Below are 13982 nucleotides of genomic sequence, written 5' to 3'. Positions count from 1 at the left end.
AAATTGTTATTTAGTTTGAGCCACACTTTTTATCCACCATTTTCGCAAACTCATTTTTGTTTTCTTATATTGTTTACTTTAGTTTTTCTTTTAATACCGTGTTCCTCGAAAAGAAGCTTAATACTATTTTAATACCACTAACAAAAGTTAGATTTTTTGCACATTCACACGATTAAATCACATAGAATCCAGCTAAATAATTTTCTACATCAAACATAGATCGCAACCTGAAAAGAATGGTAAATAATTTATTCAATTTTAAGGATTAATTGGACTGGGTATTGGGTAATATGAATCGGGTCGAGTCTAATAATATCATATGTAAAAAAAGGCATGGATTAGTGCCACGTGTCCCCTCCGTCCACTTAAGGATAAATGTGTACGGGTAGTAAGATGGTAAGGAGTTTTATGGTCCGATAATATAACGGGGAACAACTTTAAACAATTATCATAATAGAGGAACATATCAGATCCTTTTTTCGTATTTTAAAAATAGTATAAAACCGTCCATGTACAAAATTAAAATCTTAAGGAACGTTTTCAGACAGAGCAGTGAGAATCATTCCAAGAGGAACATGTTTACAGTATTTGTGAGGCCAAAGTTATCAAACAAAAAGCTCTTAAGATTGTGATCCTGCAATAAGAACGCAACACATGATATGTGAGTCAAATGCACATTACATATTCCAATTCTGCTGCAGCCAAAAGCCTAATATTTACGTAAAAAAGGTAGAAAAGCATGTATAGTGTATAGGTTAAAATCTGATCAAAAGAACTCCACTTAAGGAAGAACGACCAGGAGTCAACCAAGTCGAAGTCGCGTGCAGGAAGTAGTACATCGGCAAATGATTCAGCTTCAGTCGAGGTCGAGCACTCAGTTCGGCCCGAACGGATAGCTCAACACTTAGACATTTTAGAGGAATATTCTATAGGATATTCCAAGAACTTAGGTACTCCGGCCAAGGACCGCTAGGTAAAGAAAGTGTTTGGTATAAATATCATAAGAGAGAATAACAAAAGAAGGGGGTTGATGGGCAGAGACATTCATCCCTCTGAAGGAGAAGATGTTCCATCCTCCCAGGGTCTTCGCAAAAAGGGGATAAATCTTAGGATCTTGGCATTTATCCGTAATTTAACTTTATCAAATGTATGGAGGTCTTGTTAGGGATATAGTAGATATGCCCTAGATCCAATATCATATTTGATGATTTGAACATATTTTTGTGAACATCATTTGATATAAAATATATATGGCATTTGATATTCTTTCATCATTGTTATTAATTGCTTGATTAATTTGATAAGGTCCTTGATTAAATTTTGAGATTTGTCATCGTGATAGAGATCATGATAATGAGAGCAAAGTCTCTTACAATTTAATCTAAATTTGTTCTTGATCGTAGGATTATTAATTTGGACATTAGTAATCCGGTTAGATCAATATTTATGTGATCGTCTTTATGGGATAAAGATTAGTTGATCTCATCAACTAAATTACATAGATAGATGATGCATATAGAGATATGGTCATTGAACCGACTCATTGGATAATTCCTAATGGTTAGAATTACCATAAACTGTCAATAGGATATTCTCTTGAAGAATGTGATGTAATAATTTCCTTTGACCTGAGATCGTCATAGTAATTGACAAGTTATTTGTTGTGCTTTAATACTAGACACCTATGGCCCTAGGGCGATAGTTGAAAGGATATTGGGTACGATTGAATACCCGTCCTCAGAGTAATCAGCAAAGGATCCTACAAGCTCGGTACCATGGAAGGCGAACAGCTTCCAAGCAATTGGAACATATCAATGCTGAAATGATACTACTGCTAAGGTATCCGATGGAAGATTCCGAAACACCATCCGGCTCGAAGACCTTAAGGTTTCAAAGCATGCGTTGCACTCTTTTCCTTCGACCGGGTTTTTATCCCGAAACGGGTTTTTACCGGCAAGGTTTTTAATGAGGCAACATCTATATGCGGCCTAAGGAAAACTCAACAAGTATTCAAGGCTTCTCTTGCAATCAACCTCGAATACTGGGGGCATCCCCCCGGAAGATCACCTCCTCAGAGAAGCCAAGACCTGCTGAACAGGGTCTCGATAGGAAAAACAATGTACCGGGCCAAACGGTCGAACAAACCATGCCCGCATAGAATAACCGAGCCCNNTTTCCTTTGACCTGAGATCGTCATAGTAATTGACAAGTTATTTGTTGTGCTTTAATACTAGACACCTATGGCCCTAGGGCGATAGTTGAAAGGATATTGGGTACGATTGAATACTTGTAGAATTAGTGATTGATCAAGATGGAATCTGTCAACTCTTGGTAATGAGTTTAAGCTCCATGTTGTCATGAATTATAAACGACCAAATTAAGACCTTGGCCAGGGCAATTGAATGAAAAGAAGAAAAGAGTTTCTTAGGTCATTCAATGGTCGATTATATTTGACATGGACACATAGTTGGTCGCCTATTAGGATTTGACAGTTGAACCATATCCTAGGGTGATCCAGAGCTATAAGGACAGAAGGAATTACTACATTATTCTTCTACTGGTTCTTGAGAGTAAATTGTATACTTCATGCTATCCGGTCGTTAAGGAGTGTTGCTAGACGTCATCCTTGATTAGTATATTGATATGATCAATTTACTACCGGCTTAGTATTGAACCTATGGGGTCGCACACTAACGAGTGTTCTGATCTTTAATTATTTTATCATTTGATAACTAAAATTTAATTAGTCAAATAAATAAATAAAGTTTTAGTCCAAATGAAATATTATTATATTCGTTGCTAGCACAAAGGATATAATTAATATTGTGAACAAATTGAAGTTTTCTATTCGGAATAGAAAATTAAACTATATCTCTTGAATGAAATATATATGTGATATATATACTAGTTGGTACTCATAAATAATATGAAATATTAATAAAAGAGTTATAAGTTGAATCCAACTTTGAATTGGATCAACTGAAAAGTCCATGTTTGCCACCACAATCCCATTTGGAATGGGATTCATAATTCTCTTTCTATGGAAGTATTGTACTCCATATGGCATTGGGACTTACACGTGAAGTCACTGCCTAAATTAACCTATTCCTACCTTATTAGATTCTGTATCGAGAGAGTAGTATGAGATAAGGGGTATTTCCGATTTTCTCTTATCTATCGGGAGTTCAGTTCAGCGTCACAAACTTTTTTGNAGTATATATACATGATAGCTTCACGTAGGAGTGTGTGAGAAAAACGAAAGAAAAGGCCACAAAATAAGAGATATATTCCTGACAAGAAAATCAATTTTCTTGTCGCATTATTTGCTGGAGTTTTGAGAAAACTTCAGCGCAAGTTTTACATTAAATTTGTTCGCGGGTTTCATTGATCAAAGAGTTGATAGCAAGGATCAGTCTCGGTGTGGATACGCATAGAGTCTTCGCACTATCGAAGAAAATTTGAAACGAGACTCTCTTTACCAGGTACGTCTTAGATCCGATCTTTGACATGTAAATAAATTTCAAATACGAAAAGATCTTCCTAGGATTGTTATTGTCTTCCGCTATGTGTTACGAACACCTATACGCAATCCTTTAGGTCTGTCTAGTTCAAGAATGGTGATTCTTTCCTTTATATATTCGTCGTTATCATTTGATATTATTGAAGCCATCTTCCTTTTCCTACATTATGGAATCCAATTGCAACTATAATCAAATTTTACGTTTAACTATGCTTGTTTATCCTTGTCTTCTATCTCAGATCTAGAATAAATTATCTATGGCTAGGATTTACCCCATATCTTCTTATTTAATTGGTTTAACAAAAAGGGCTTAAAACCTTTTGGTCAAACAATTTGGCGCCGTCTATGGGAATTTCCTAGCCAAAGATTTAGTTTCCTCTAGATCTAAACTCGGTTCTAGTTCTACTTCCTGTTCGTTGTAACTTCATCCTTTCACCTGTGTGCTTGTGGTGTGGCTTATGTTTCCGTACCTTCATGCACTCGGGACTGGATCGGATTGGGACTTGAACTCGAATACCCCAACGGGCGAATTAAGTTATCAGCCCGCGAGGTGCCCAGATTCGACTAACGCCGAAGCTAAGCACGAGGCTGAGATCGGATCTGAAGCTAGCACTCTCAGTTCATTGCCAATCAGATCGAAGGGACTTTCCAGACCCAAGTAGCGGAGACGGCAAAAACACCAAGCCAAAGACCCACAAGATGTCATCCGAGTTCGGTGAATATTAGCTCTACTAGTGATAGCAGCTACGAAACATAGCCAAAGAAGGGAACATGGTCGCTCCCTTCTACCCGTCAACCAATCAGTCGAGGTAACAAATGATTTCGTTTGGCTTTAACTTGCTATTGCTTTTCAGAGTGGGACAGGAACAGGAAGTCACTATGCGACGACACAACTAGCCAAAATTCAATCTCGTACATACATTGAGACGCCGCGAAGCCTGAGCGAGACATTTATCGCCCGACCTATCAACTACCTTTCCAGGCCCGCGATGAAGGAACTAGATAGACTGGACTCCTCGATTGTATGCACAGACCGTACAGCAACATGTAGTATTATCCAATAAATGAGTAAGCGAAGCAACATTCGGAATTCTTATGCAACTCCACCAAGTTTACACATCACGCTAACACAAGTCTAAATTCGACTTCACTCGAATTTATAGCAAGACAAATTCGACCTCGCTCGAACAAATCTAAATTCGATTTCGCTCGAATTTACAGCAAGACAAATTCGACCTCGCTCGAATTAACAAATCTAAATTCGACTTCGCTCGAAATAACAAGACAAATTCGACTTCGCTCGAATTTACAACAAGTCTACATTCGACCTCGCTCGAATTTACAACAAGTCTACATTCGACCTCGCTCGAATTAACAAGTCTAAATTCGACCTCGCTCGAATCAACAAATCTAAATTCGACCTCGCTCGAATTAATGAGTCTAAATTCGACCTTGTTCGAATTAACTACCGAAAGTCAGGGACTTAATGCAAGAAGATCCTAGTAATTCGCAAAGAAAAGAGAAGGAAAAGCCAAAGACGTACAACCAAGACAAATCAGTTGTTCCGTTCAAAGGAATATTAGCGTCTTACAAAGGGCCAATAGGGGTCCCCCACCCAACTAACTAAGTACAAAAAAACTAAATACAAGAGGAAAAATTAAGTGCAAAAGCTTCATGCTGCATTATCCCCATCCACGCCGTCATCCCTCTCCCTGCTTGGTTCAGCGGCTTCACCTCCACTGTCACCCTCTCCATCAGAATGTTCATCATCAAAGGTACGCCCGTCCTCGGCCTCATCGTCTCCACCGACCTCCGGTATCTCGGGGTCATAGCCGCAAGCAAGCCGGGCCTCACGTGCTTTAACACGAGCTTCTTTGAAAGTAGCTTCAGGAACACTCCCCGCCACCCACAAGCCCTTATATATATATCATTGCCTTCTATCTCAGATCTAGAATAAATTATCTATAGCAATTTACCCCATATCTTCTTATTTAATTGGTTTAACAAAAAGGGCTTAACACCTTTTGGTCAAACAGAGCCAACTTATTATCCATCAAGTTTTGAACCGAGAAATCTCGACTATGGAAGATGAAAAAAGAGTATTAAGAAAGAATAATAATAATAATAATAATAATAATAATAATAATAATAATAATAATAATAATAATAATAATAATGCTGCATTTTAGATTGCCACCTTTGTGCTCGTATAGTAGTTTGTGTTTACATGGGAAAACATAGTAAATGGTAATGGGGGAAAACCAACCAAATCTTACTAATTCTATAACTAATTATTCATTCCAAAATTTCTTCAATACCCCCACCCCCACCCCCACAAATAACATTCTTGTACCCCTCCAAAAAACAAAAAATGCTCTACTCTTCTGGCAGTTCCTGATAACATGCCAGAAAGAATGCCTAAACAAGAATGACAAACACTTTAACATCATTCCCAATAATCGTTGCTCTCGGTCCTTACTTCTGATGGCTCGACAACTTGTACCTCTGAGACTTCAGCAGCACTTGCATCTGATTCCGTTGAAGTTTCCGCTGACGACTCTGTCTCGTTTTCCTCGGATCTGCCCCATCTTCCTCCAAGTGCCATTGCCATCATCTCATAGATCTTGTTACCCAACTCAGCTGGACTATCAGGCTGTTTCCAATTTCCAATGTTAAAAATTCATGTATCGAGTAGAAACAACTTATTTAATACTTGTTCTATTAAATCGAGAGAAGGAAAAAACTATGTTCTGTTCGACAGTACTTACAGTAAATCCACTGGAGATCAATGCTGTGTCATACAATAGTTCTACGGCCCGCTTGGCATCAGAACTGTCGGGTGCATTCTTGCATGCAGCCTGCAAGAAGTTCCACAAAAATAATCAGTTGATAAATACGTGGGATTCTTAGTCGAACTCTACTGTAGTTTTCTTTTAACTATGGGGGAAAACAGTTCTTGTGAAATCACTAAGATTTACTACTAGCCCTCCCTAAGCCCACTATATGGTCTTTGGAGATAATGCCAAGCGATAGCATAGCAGCAATGCACAACAATCAAAGTACACTTCAACATAGTACATTTCATCATTCTACTTCATATATTACTAAAAAACAAAACTTTTATGAACTAAACGATTGATATTCTTCAATGAATTTATAGCATTAGATGAGTGTAACTTCACGACACAGATCTTAGAACTATGCCATGAGTGTAACTTCACGACACAGATCTTAGAACTATCTTCCCTGGCATCAAAGTGATCATCATAGTACAGATGATCAGAATAAGATTCCAACATGTTACCAAATTTGTGTATGTAAAATTGTTTCCATATAAACTTTCTGTTTCTATTTTGTTTTTTAATTTGTAATAGAAAATATTACTAAATGATAAGCTCAATATATTTTATCGTTAATAACTTCTTACAACTTCAGATACCTTTTTTTATTTCACAACACTTGTTCTTAGAGTCGAAACCAAGGAACTAGCCCATGCAAATCCAGCAGGGAAAACTTACATTTAGGTCTTTGACGATTGGATGATCAGGATTAACCTCCAATATTCTTCTCCCTCTCATAAACTCCAGGGTTGAAGTGTCTCCCAAGGTTTGCGCTCTCATCAACCTATTTCATACACAAAGGAAACAAAGATCTTTAGCACATAGTATTGCAATTTCCGAAATAAAATATACTGATAAAGAATAGAAAAAGAAGATAGAAATCATAACCCACAGACCTTTCCATGTTGGCAGACCAACCGAACTTTCCAGATACAAGCACACATGGTGATGAGCTTAAACGCTTCGAAACTTGTACCTTCGCCACCTTATCACCCAACTGTTGCTTTATCCAATCACATAGAAGATTGTACTCTTGCTTGGCTTCCCTTTCTTTCACCTCATCGTCATCATCTGAAACCAATTCCGGAGATTAAACTATGTCACACTCTGAAAGAGGTCAAATTTCAACGACAATTCCATTTCTATTTCTCCAATACTCATTCTGTTGTTTGTTTTTGTGTTTACAAAGTGGGGAAAACACATTAAAAGAAAAGGCAGAAAATATAGAAAAGAAAGAATTTCAATATTGAATCCCAGCCAATGCGAGAAAAATTGAGCTTACCAAGCTCTAGGTCCTCTTTGCTTATGTCAACAAACTTCTTTTCCTTGTATGTTTGTAGATTCTGGATAGCCACCTCATCTATTGGTTCAACAAGGTACAACACCTATATCACAGCAACACAAGCAAATGTCAGAACAGTGTACAAACAGAGGGTATTCTAGTGAGAACTTAAGCCAGATAAGCTCATTCTCGGACACAGCTTCCCCTTTAAATGCATGTTTTTGTCTCCCATTGGACATCCTACTACGACATGTTATGCAGATTAAGATGAGAGTTGAAATTATGTGTTGCTTAGTACCATATGGGGAGAATGTACTGGCCACAGGTTCTTTTTTGCTCTATCTAGAAATAGATTGACAAGTTCAAAAGCAGGACTCGTACAAATTTTTGTGATATACACATATACAATTCCATTTTTGTTACATTTTTCGGGGATGAAGCACATACCTCAATACCTTTCTGAACCAACTTCTCCAAGAAAGGAGCAGTTCTAGCACTCTGTAAGCTATCAGTAGCCAAATAGTAAATGGCCTTCTGGTTTTCGCCCATGTTCTCAATATAGTCATCTAAGCTTATCAACTCTTCTTCGCTTTTGGAAGAAAAAAATCTCAGTAATGGAGTTATTCGCTTGTGATTACCAGTGTCTTCAATACATCCCAACTTTATAAATTTACCAAAGTTCTCCCAGAATTTTTTGTAATCCTGTAAAAAAATAGCAGCACTGTTACAGAATTCAAAGAAAATTATTTTTTTGACAAGGAACCAAAGGAAACTACCAAGGTAAAGAAAGCTTTGCTGATAGTTTACCTCCTTGTTCTCACTTTCAGAGAGATCCTGAATCATGTCAAATGCTTTTCTCACTAGTCTCTTTCTCATAATCCGAACCTGGGATGAAATAATATAAATGTGTTACAATCCAAGAACAGGATCTTCCTTTTCAATCAAACTGCAACGGATAGCTTGAGTAATTGGCCGTAGTGCAGATTGCTCAACAACAATACAGTTGACATAGAAAATGTCTAAAATGGAATTCATTCAAACACGAAAGTTTGTCCTTACGATTCGGCTCTCTTGCAAAATTTCTCGTGAAACGTTAAGAGGAAGGTCATCTGAGTCCACCACTCCTTTAACAAAGCTCAGGTACCTCGGAAACTGGAAAAATGCACAGAAATTAGTATCAACTGATAAAAGCCACTACATTGCCCCCTAATTGGCAACCAAAGGCACTCAAAATTCAATTTAGAACAGCACAATTTCTTCTTCTATCATTTAACACACAATCATTCTTTTACTCTGCAGTACACTTGTTGAACGTGATTCGAAAACCTCACTTCTCTTCGTGTGCATATTAATGTCAAATAGGCAGCTCAAAGAATGAGAGACTATGAATTTGTTAAGTCGACCGTTCGTCCCCCGACGACCGCCTTAAAAATGGGCCTCGGTACGACCACTACTGGAGAACTATACTTTGGCAGGGCATAGGACAGCATAGCAGAACTTAGAAAACAAAACACAGCAGTCCAAACACCGTACAAAAGTTGTTCATGTGACAACCTCCTTCACACGAAGCAACATTTTCTCAGGCTGTTGGAGCAGAAGTACAAAACAAACAGGATCTGAGAATCGGTTGCCCTTGTATGTGCCAAAAAATTAGTACTCATTTGGATCCACAAGTAAAAAAACTAGTAACTCATTTGATAAAGCAACAATGTCTAATAGAAAACAGGAAAGATAACAAAACTAGAAAACCAACTAATCATCAAATCAGGAAAAAATGAAAAAAAAAAAACTGCTTATTGTTGATTATGTGACTTGTATCCATTAGTTTGACGTTCTACCAGTCATTATAATCAAATTTAAGTTCTTGATACGGCTTGGAGAAGCATACAAATGAATAACACACAAATTAAAGTGACATCAGAAGCTTATTCTAAGTGTTCCCACACCAGTACAATTGACCATCCAGAGCAAAGCCGATAAAAGATTTAGTTCATATAAAGAAACACAACTACCGTGTATGAGAAACTACACAATAACACAGGAAATAGATATCAATTCTATTGACATCCCTTTTACAAGTTGCAAATAGAGCTAAACGTAAAACTCACCAACTCTCCATCAAAATCATCAGAAATAAAAACACGCTTCACATGCAAGCGTATGTTCTTAGTCTTGGGATTTATGACTTCTTCATTGTTAAGAGGAGCCATTCCAGGTATATACAGGACACTTCTAAACTCCACCTCACCCTGCACAAATTGTAATATCAAAATTAATATACCAGTTTTAAAACCCGACAAAATGACAAGTCATCAGTCCAATATGAGAAGTGAATACCTCTGTAGTGAAGTGAGTGTAGGTAAGTGGATCCAAGAACTCATTAAAAGTTTTCTTGTAGAATTCCTGGTACTGTTCTTTCTCGACTTCTTTTGGATTACGCATCTACAATTATTATGAGGAAAAAAAATTCCTAATTAGAATAACCATTAAAACATATATCACGCATAAAAATAGGAATACAACATCAAGAACACACATAGACTCTCATAGCCAATAACTTACCCATATAGGTTTTGTCTCATTTGTCAACTCCCAATCCCAGTACTTCTCAGTTTTGGTCTTCTTTGTCTTCTTCTTTTCTTCCTGTCATTATAAAGAAAAAGGAAACAAGAACCCATTGCCATCAATAAACTGAGAGGTATAGACACACACTGAAGATAAACACTGTAAGCAAATAAGTCTGAAACCATCACCTCTGTTTTTTCTTCTCCTTCCTTTGGTTCTTCCTCTTCCTCTACCTGTCAAAATTTACCATTGAATATTAGGACCAGAGGCAACTAGCATTGGGAAACGAGTTGAAACCCTCTTGTCCTCTAACAATAATAATTATATCAACGAAGTTATGACATGAAAATGCAAATTAGACATACTAATCTTAATCATAACACAAGCAGTACAACAACCTCTAACTCTTTTTATAAGAAGTATATTGTATAAAAGATGCAAGTGTATCAGTTTTCTAAGCACCAACTGGCCCCCTATAGATGCCCCTGGCAATGCTTTTTCGAACGTGAAAACTTTTAAAGGTCTCAAATTTAGAAATTTATTTGATCCCCCTTCACATCATCAAACTAAGTGCTGAGGTAGCTTTGCTAATAAGAATAGTAGTAGATGGAAAAGCTCTGGAAAATATATTCATGAACAGGTATAGAACAATTAACCATTAGCTGAAACCACGAACAATTTCTCCTCAAACACCAAAGAAAATAGATGAGATAAGGTTAAAACAGCTATAGAACATACAAGAAACTTACCTCAATTGTTCTTGATTTCTCCTGCCATGTGTAAATCGGGAAAGAAATAAACTGTGAGTAATTCTTCACCAAATCCTGGATCTTCTTGGGCTCCGAGTACTCGTATTTGTCGTCGTCCTACAAAAGATGATAGCCTATCAGATTGCATCTAATGTAGGGAACAAAAACATTGACAATGCTCTCTACTGATCCATCTTAACAGAACGAAGAAAACAAATAACAAGGCTATGATTCTCAAAGTTAAATGTCTTATAATTCTCAACCCATTGTCATACAAAGAAGAAATCAGATGACATGGTCGGTGATGAATATTAGGAATTTATCTTTACACTTCGTTATAATAGTGCATAGTTCGATAAATTAGGAGATGAATCTAAATAAAAGATTGACGCTCGCACATGCCAAACCCAGGGGATTTAGGAGCAAAGACATCAAGAGAAAGGGCACAGAAGTATTGCAGTACCCTCAAATAAAGTGTAATTTGTGTTCCTCGAGATAGAAGGTTTTCAGGATTAGTCTCCTCTCTGATGACATATGAGCTACTGTCAGCCACCGACTCCCAAACATACTGTTTATCTGACCTTGGGCTCTTTGTGGATACTACGACCTGATTGTACGAAAAGATCAAAAGATAACAAAATCAGTGGAAATGCAGAGGCTATTTTTTGATAAAACCATATAGAATGAACAGCTACCTTTTGAGCAACCAGAAATGCAGAATAGAAACCAACACCAAATTGACCAATCAATCCATTGTCAGCTCCAAGATCTTTGTTTTCCTACGGAAAGGAGAGCAGCATAATTCTTAGAGACAATAACTTTAAATCACAGATTCACAACCAACGTCAGAGACATTGTGAAGTTACTCCACAACATGAAGATACGCCCTAGTACCTTAAGTGCCTTCAAGAACTTTGAGGTACCACTTTGGGCAATAGTCCCGAGACAGTCTATGAGCTCCTCCTTAGTCATTCCAATACCAGTATCCCTGCAATATCAATTAATTAGTTCCTTTTAAAAGGAAAACATTAATGCAGCTAAATAATAAGCCACGTACGTTATGGTAATAGTCCCATTGTCTGGATCAGGCTTGATGCGAATCTCTAGCTCACCAGAATCCCCAAGTAAAGAAGGCTCCGTCAAACTCAGAAACCTCAACTTATCAAGAGCATCACTAGCATTACTGTCCAAAAGAAGAAGCCAAAGTCAGCAATAGCACATATAAGGACAAGAGGAAAATTTAAAAAACAATTACAAAGCATCCTAAAGACTTACTAGGACATTGGAAAAAAGAAAGAGAACCCTTTGAATAACAAAAAAAACAATCTTTTGGTAATGGCGAGAGTCAGATACCAACGGCAAGTAAGAAAATGAGACACTTAATCTATGACAAATAGATGGTTTTTGACACAAACATGCATCATGATGTCTATGCCGACTACAAGCAGTAACTTTTAATACATAACGCTACACGATCAACAATTGTTGATGTTATCAAGAAAACAATGAAATAGTATTCAGACGTTTCGCCACTTGGGAAAAGAAAAGAAGGAGAGAAATGTCCTCACCTCACAAGCTCTCGCAAGAAAACCTCCTTGTGACTGTAAAGACTGTGAACAATCAAGTCTAATAGGCGACTGACCTGAAAAAAACAGTATTTTAAGTTTTAACATCTGAATGAGAGACTTAGAGAAATAATTACAAGGACAAAAGACTATAAGCTAAACTATACTAAGAATTCAAGAACTTCTAAAACTGACTAAAGATTAAATCTTTATTATGTCAGAAACCACAACAATGAGTATTTCATAGAATGATTTCCTTATAGATAAAAAGGAACATCAAAATTCTAACTGCCAATTCCTCTTCATTCAACTATACCACAATAACAAACTAGCCGGAAATGACAATATGAATGCATTGTATCCATTCAATGTTTGGAAAATTCATGTTATCATAAAACAACAACTACTACTACGCCTCAGTCCCAGACAATCCCGAACAAATTGGGGTTGGCTAAATCATCACGGACCACGTTACTCCATTTAAACTTATCTCGTGCCAATATTATGCGAATACAAGATTCATAACATTATAACTAGCCAAAATTCATGTATAATCCAAATCCACCCAATACAACTAAAAACTGAAAAATACAAACTAAAAACTTAAACTTTACTCAAGATAATAAAAAACCCACCTCAGCCTGATACTCATGAGTCTCCCCAGGACTCTCAGAAGCTTCCTTTTCAGCTACAGCAGAAGCCTCACACCTAACAACTACTCTACTGTCCCTCTTTTCTTGTAATTTCCACTTCAACCCAGATTGTAAAAATCCATTCTTTAAGTTATTTTTAGGCAAGAAAGCATTTTTAAGACAGACCCTATTTGTACTACCACTACCCAATACAATAGAAGGGGAGTAAGGCACTGAAGCCATAGGAGCAGAGGTCAAACTCCTGCTAACTACAGGGGCCATAAGCTAAAGTATTTGGTGTTTCTATTGAGTTTTTCAGTGTGTGTTTTTTGTGTTTGTGTGTGTATGGATAAAGGGTGTGAAGACGGGGCAAGAATTCTTGAGGGTTTGTCTAAAAACCCTGGAAGTGTGAAGAAGGGGGTTTAAGGGGAAAAGGGAGGAATGTTCTAGAACTGGAAATATAATTGGGGGGTTTAGTTTGGAAGTTTGTGTGTGGGGAATTATAAGGAGAGGATGCTGCCATGTCAGCAATTACAATATCCTGATATGTTAATATAATTATTTGTATCGAAAAAATACTATTTTTTGTATAATTCAACAATGCTCCTGTTAGGAGTTAGACATTGCATATTACTATATTAGTAACATTTATGTGACCTAATTATGACTATTGAGTTTCATGAAATATCTATTGGATATTAGCATTGTAATGATATAAACAGTTTATTCACTAGTTTTTTTAAGAAAAAGTTATGGGGTCTAAAATGAGCTTTTTTGACAAAAATAAGGGACCAATATGTATTTAAATGATTTAGATGACAGTAATGTG

At 37.0% G+C, this 13982-nt stretch overlaps 1 protein-coding gene across 1 annotated transcript; it reads right to left on the bottom strand.

Annotated features, from left to right (window-relative positions):
• Positions 5682-13617, bottom strand: LOC109235296 (heat shock protein 90-5, chloroplastic-like). Its single transcript, XM_019401356.1, has 19 exons — positions 13157-13617; positions 12525-12598; positions 12014-12139; positions 11851-11944; positions 11652-11735; positions 11420-11563; positions 10957-11073; positions 10396-10440; positions 10205-10285; positions 9980-10084; positions 9751-9891; positions 8702-8794; positions 8450-8527; positions 8090-8344; positions 7643-7745; positions 7257-7431; positions 7039-7144; positions 6289-6378; positions 5682-6173 (listed from the first exon to the last, which is right to left on the bottom strand). Exons 1-19 carry the CDS (start codon positions 13433-13435, stop codon positions 5967-5969), a joined length of 2397 nt encoding a protein of 798 aa, XP_019256901.1. The 5' UTR covers positions 13436-13617; the 3' UTR covers positions 5682-5966.

The sequence above is a fragment of the Nicotiana attenuata genome, chromosome 12 (genome assembly GCF_001879085.1).
Source record: "Nicotiana attenuata strain UT chromosome 12, NIATTr2, whole genome shotgun sequence".
In the NCBI taxonomy this organism is placed as follows: domain Eukaryota; kingdom Viridiplantae; phylum Streptophyta; class Magnoliopsida; order Solanales; family Solanaceae; genus Nicotiana; species Nicotiana attenuata.
Note: the sequence above shows the minus strand (reverse complement) of the source record. Positions and strands in the feature narration are given on the sequence as shown.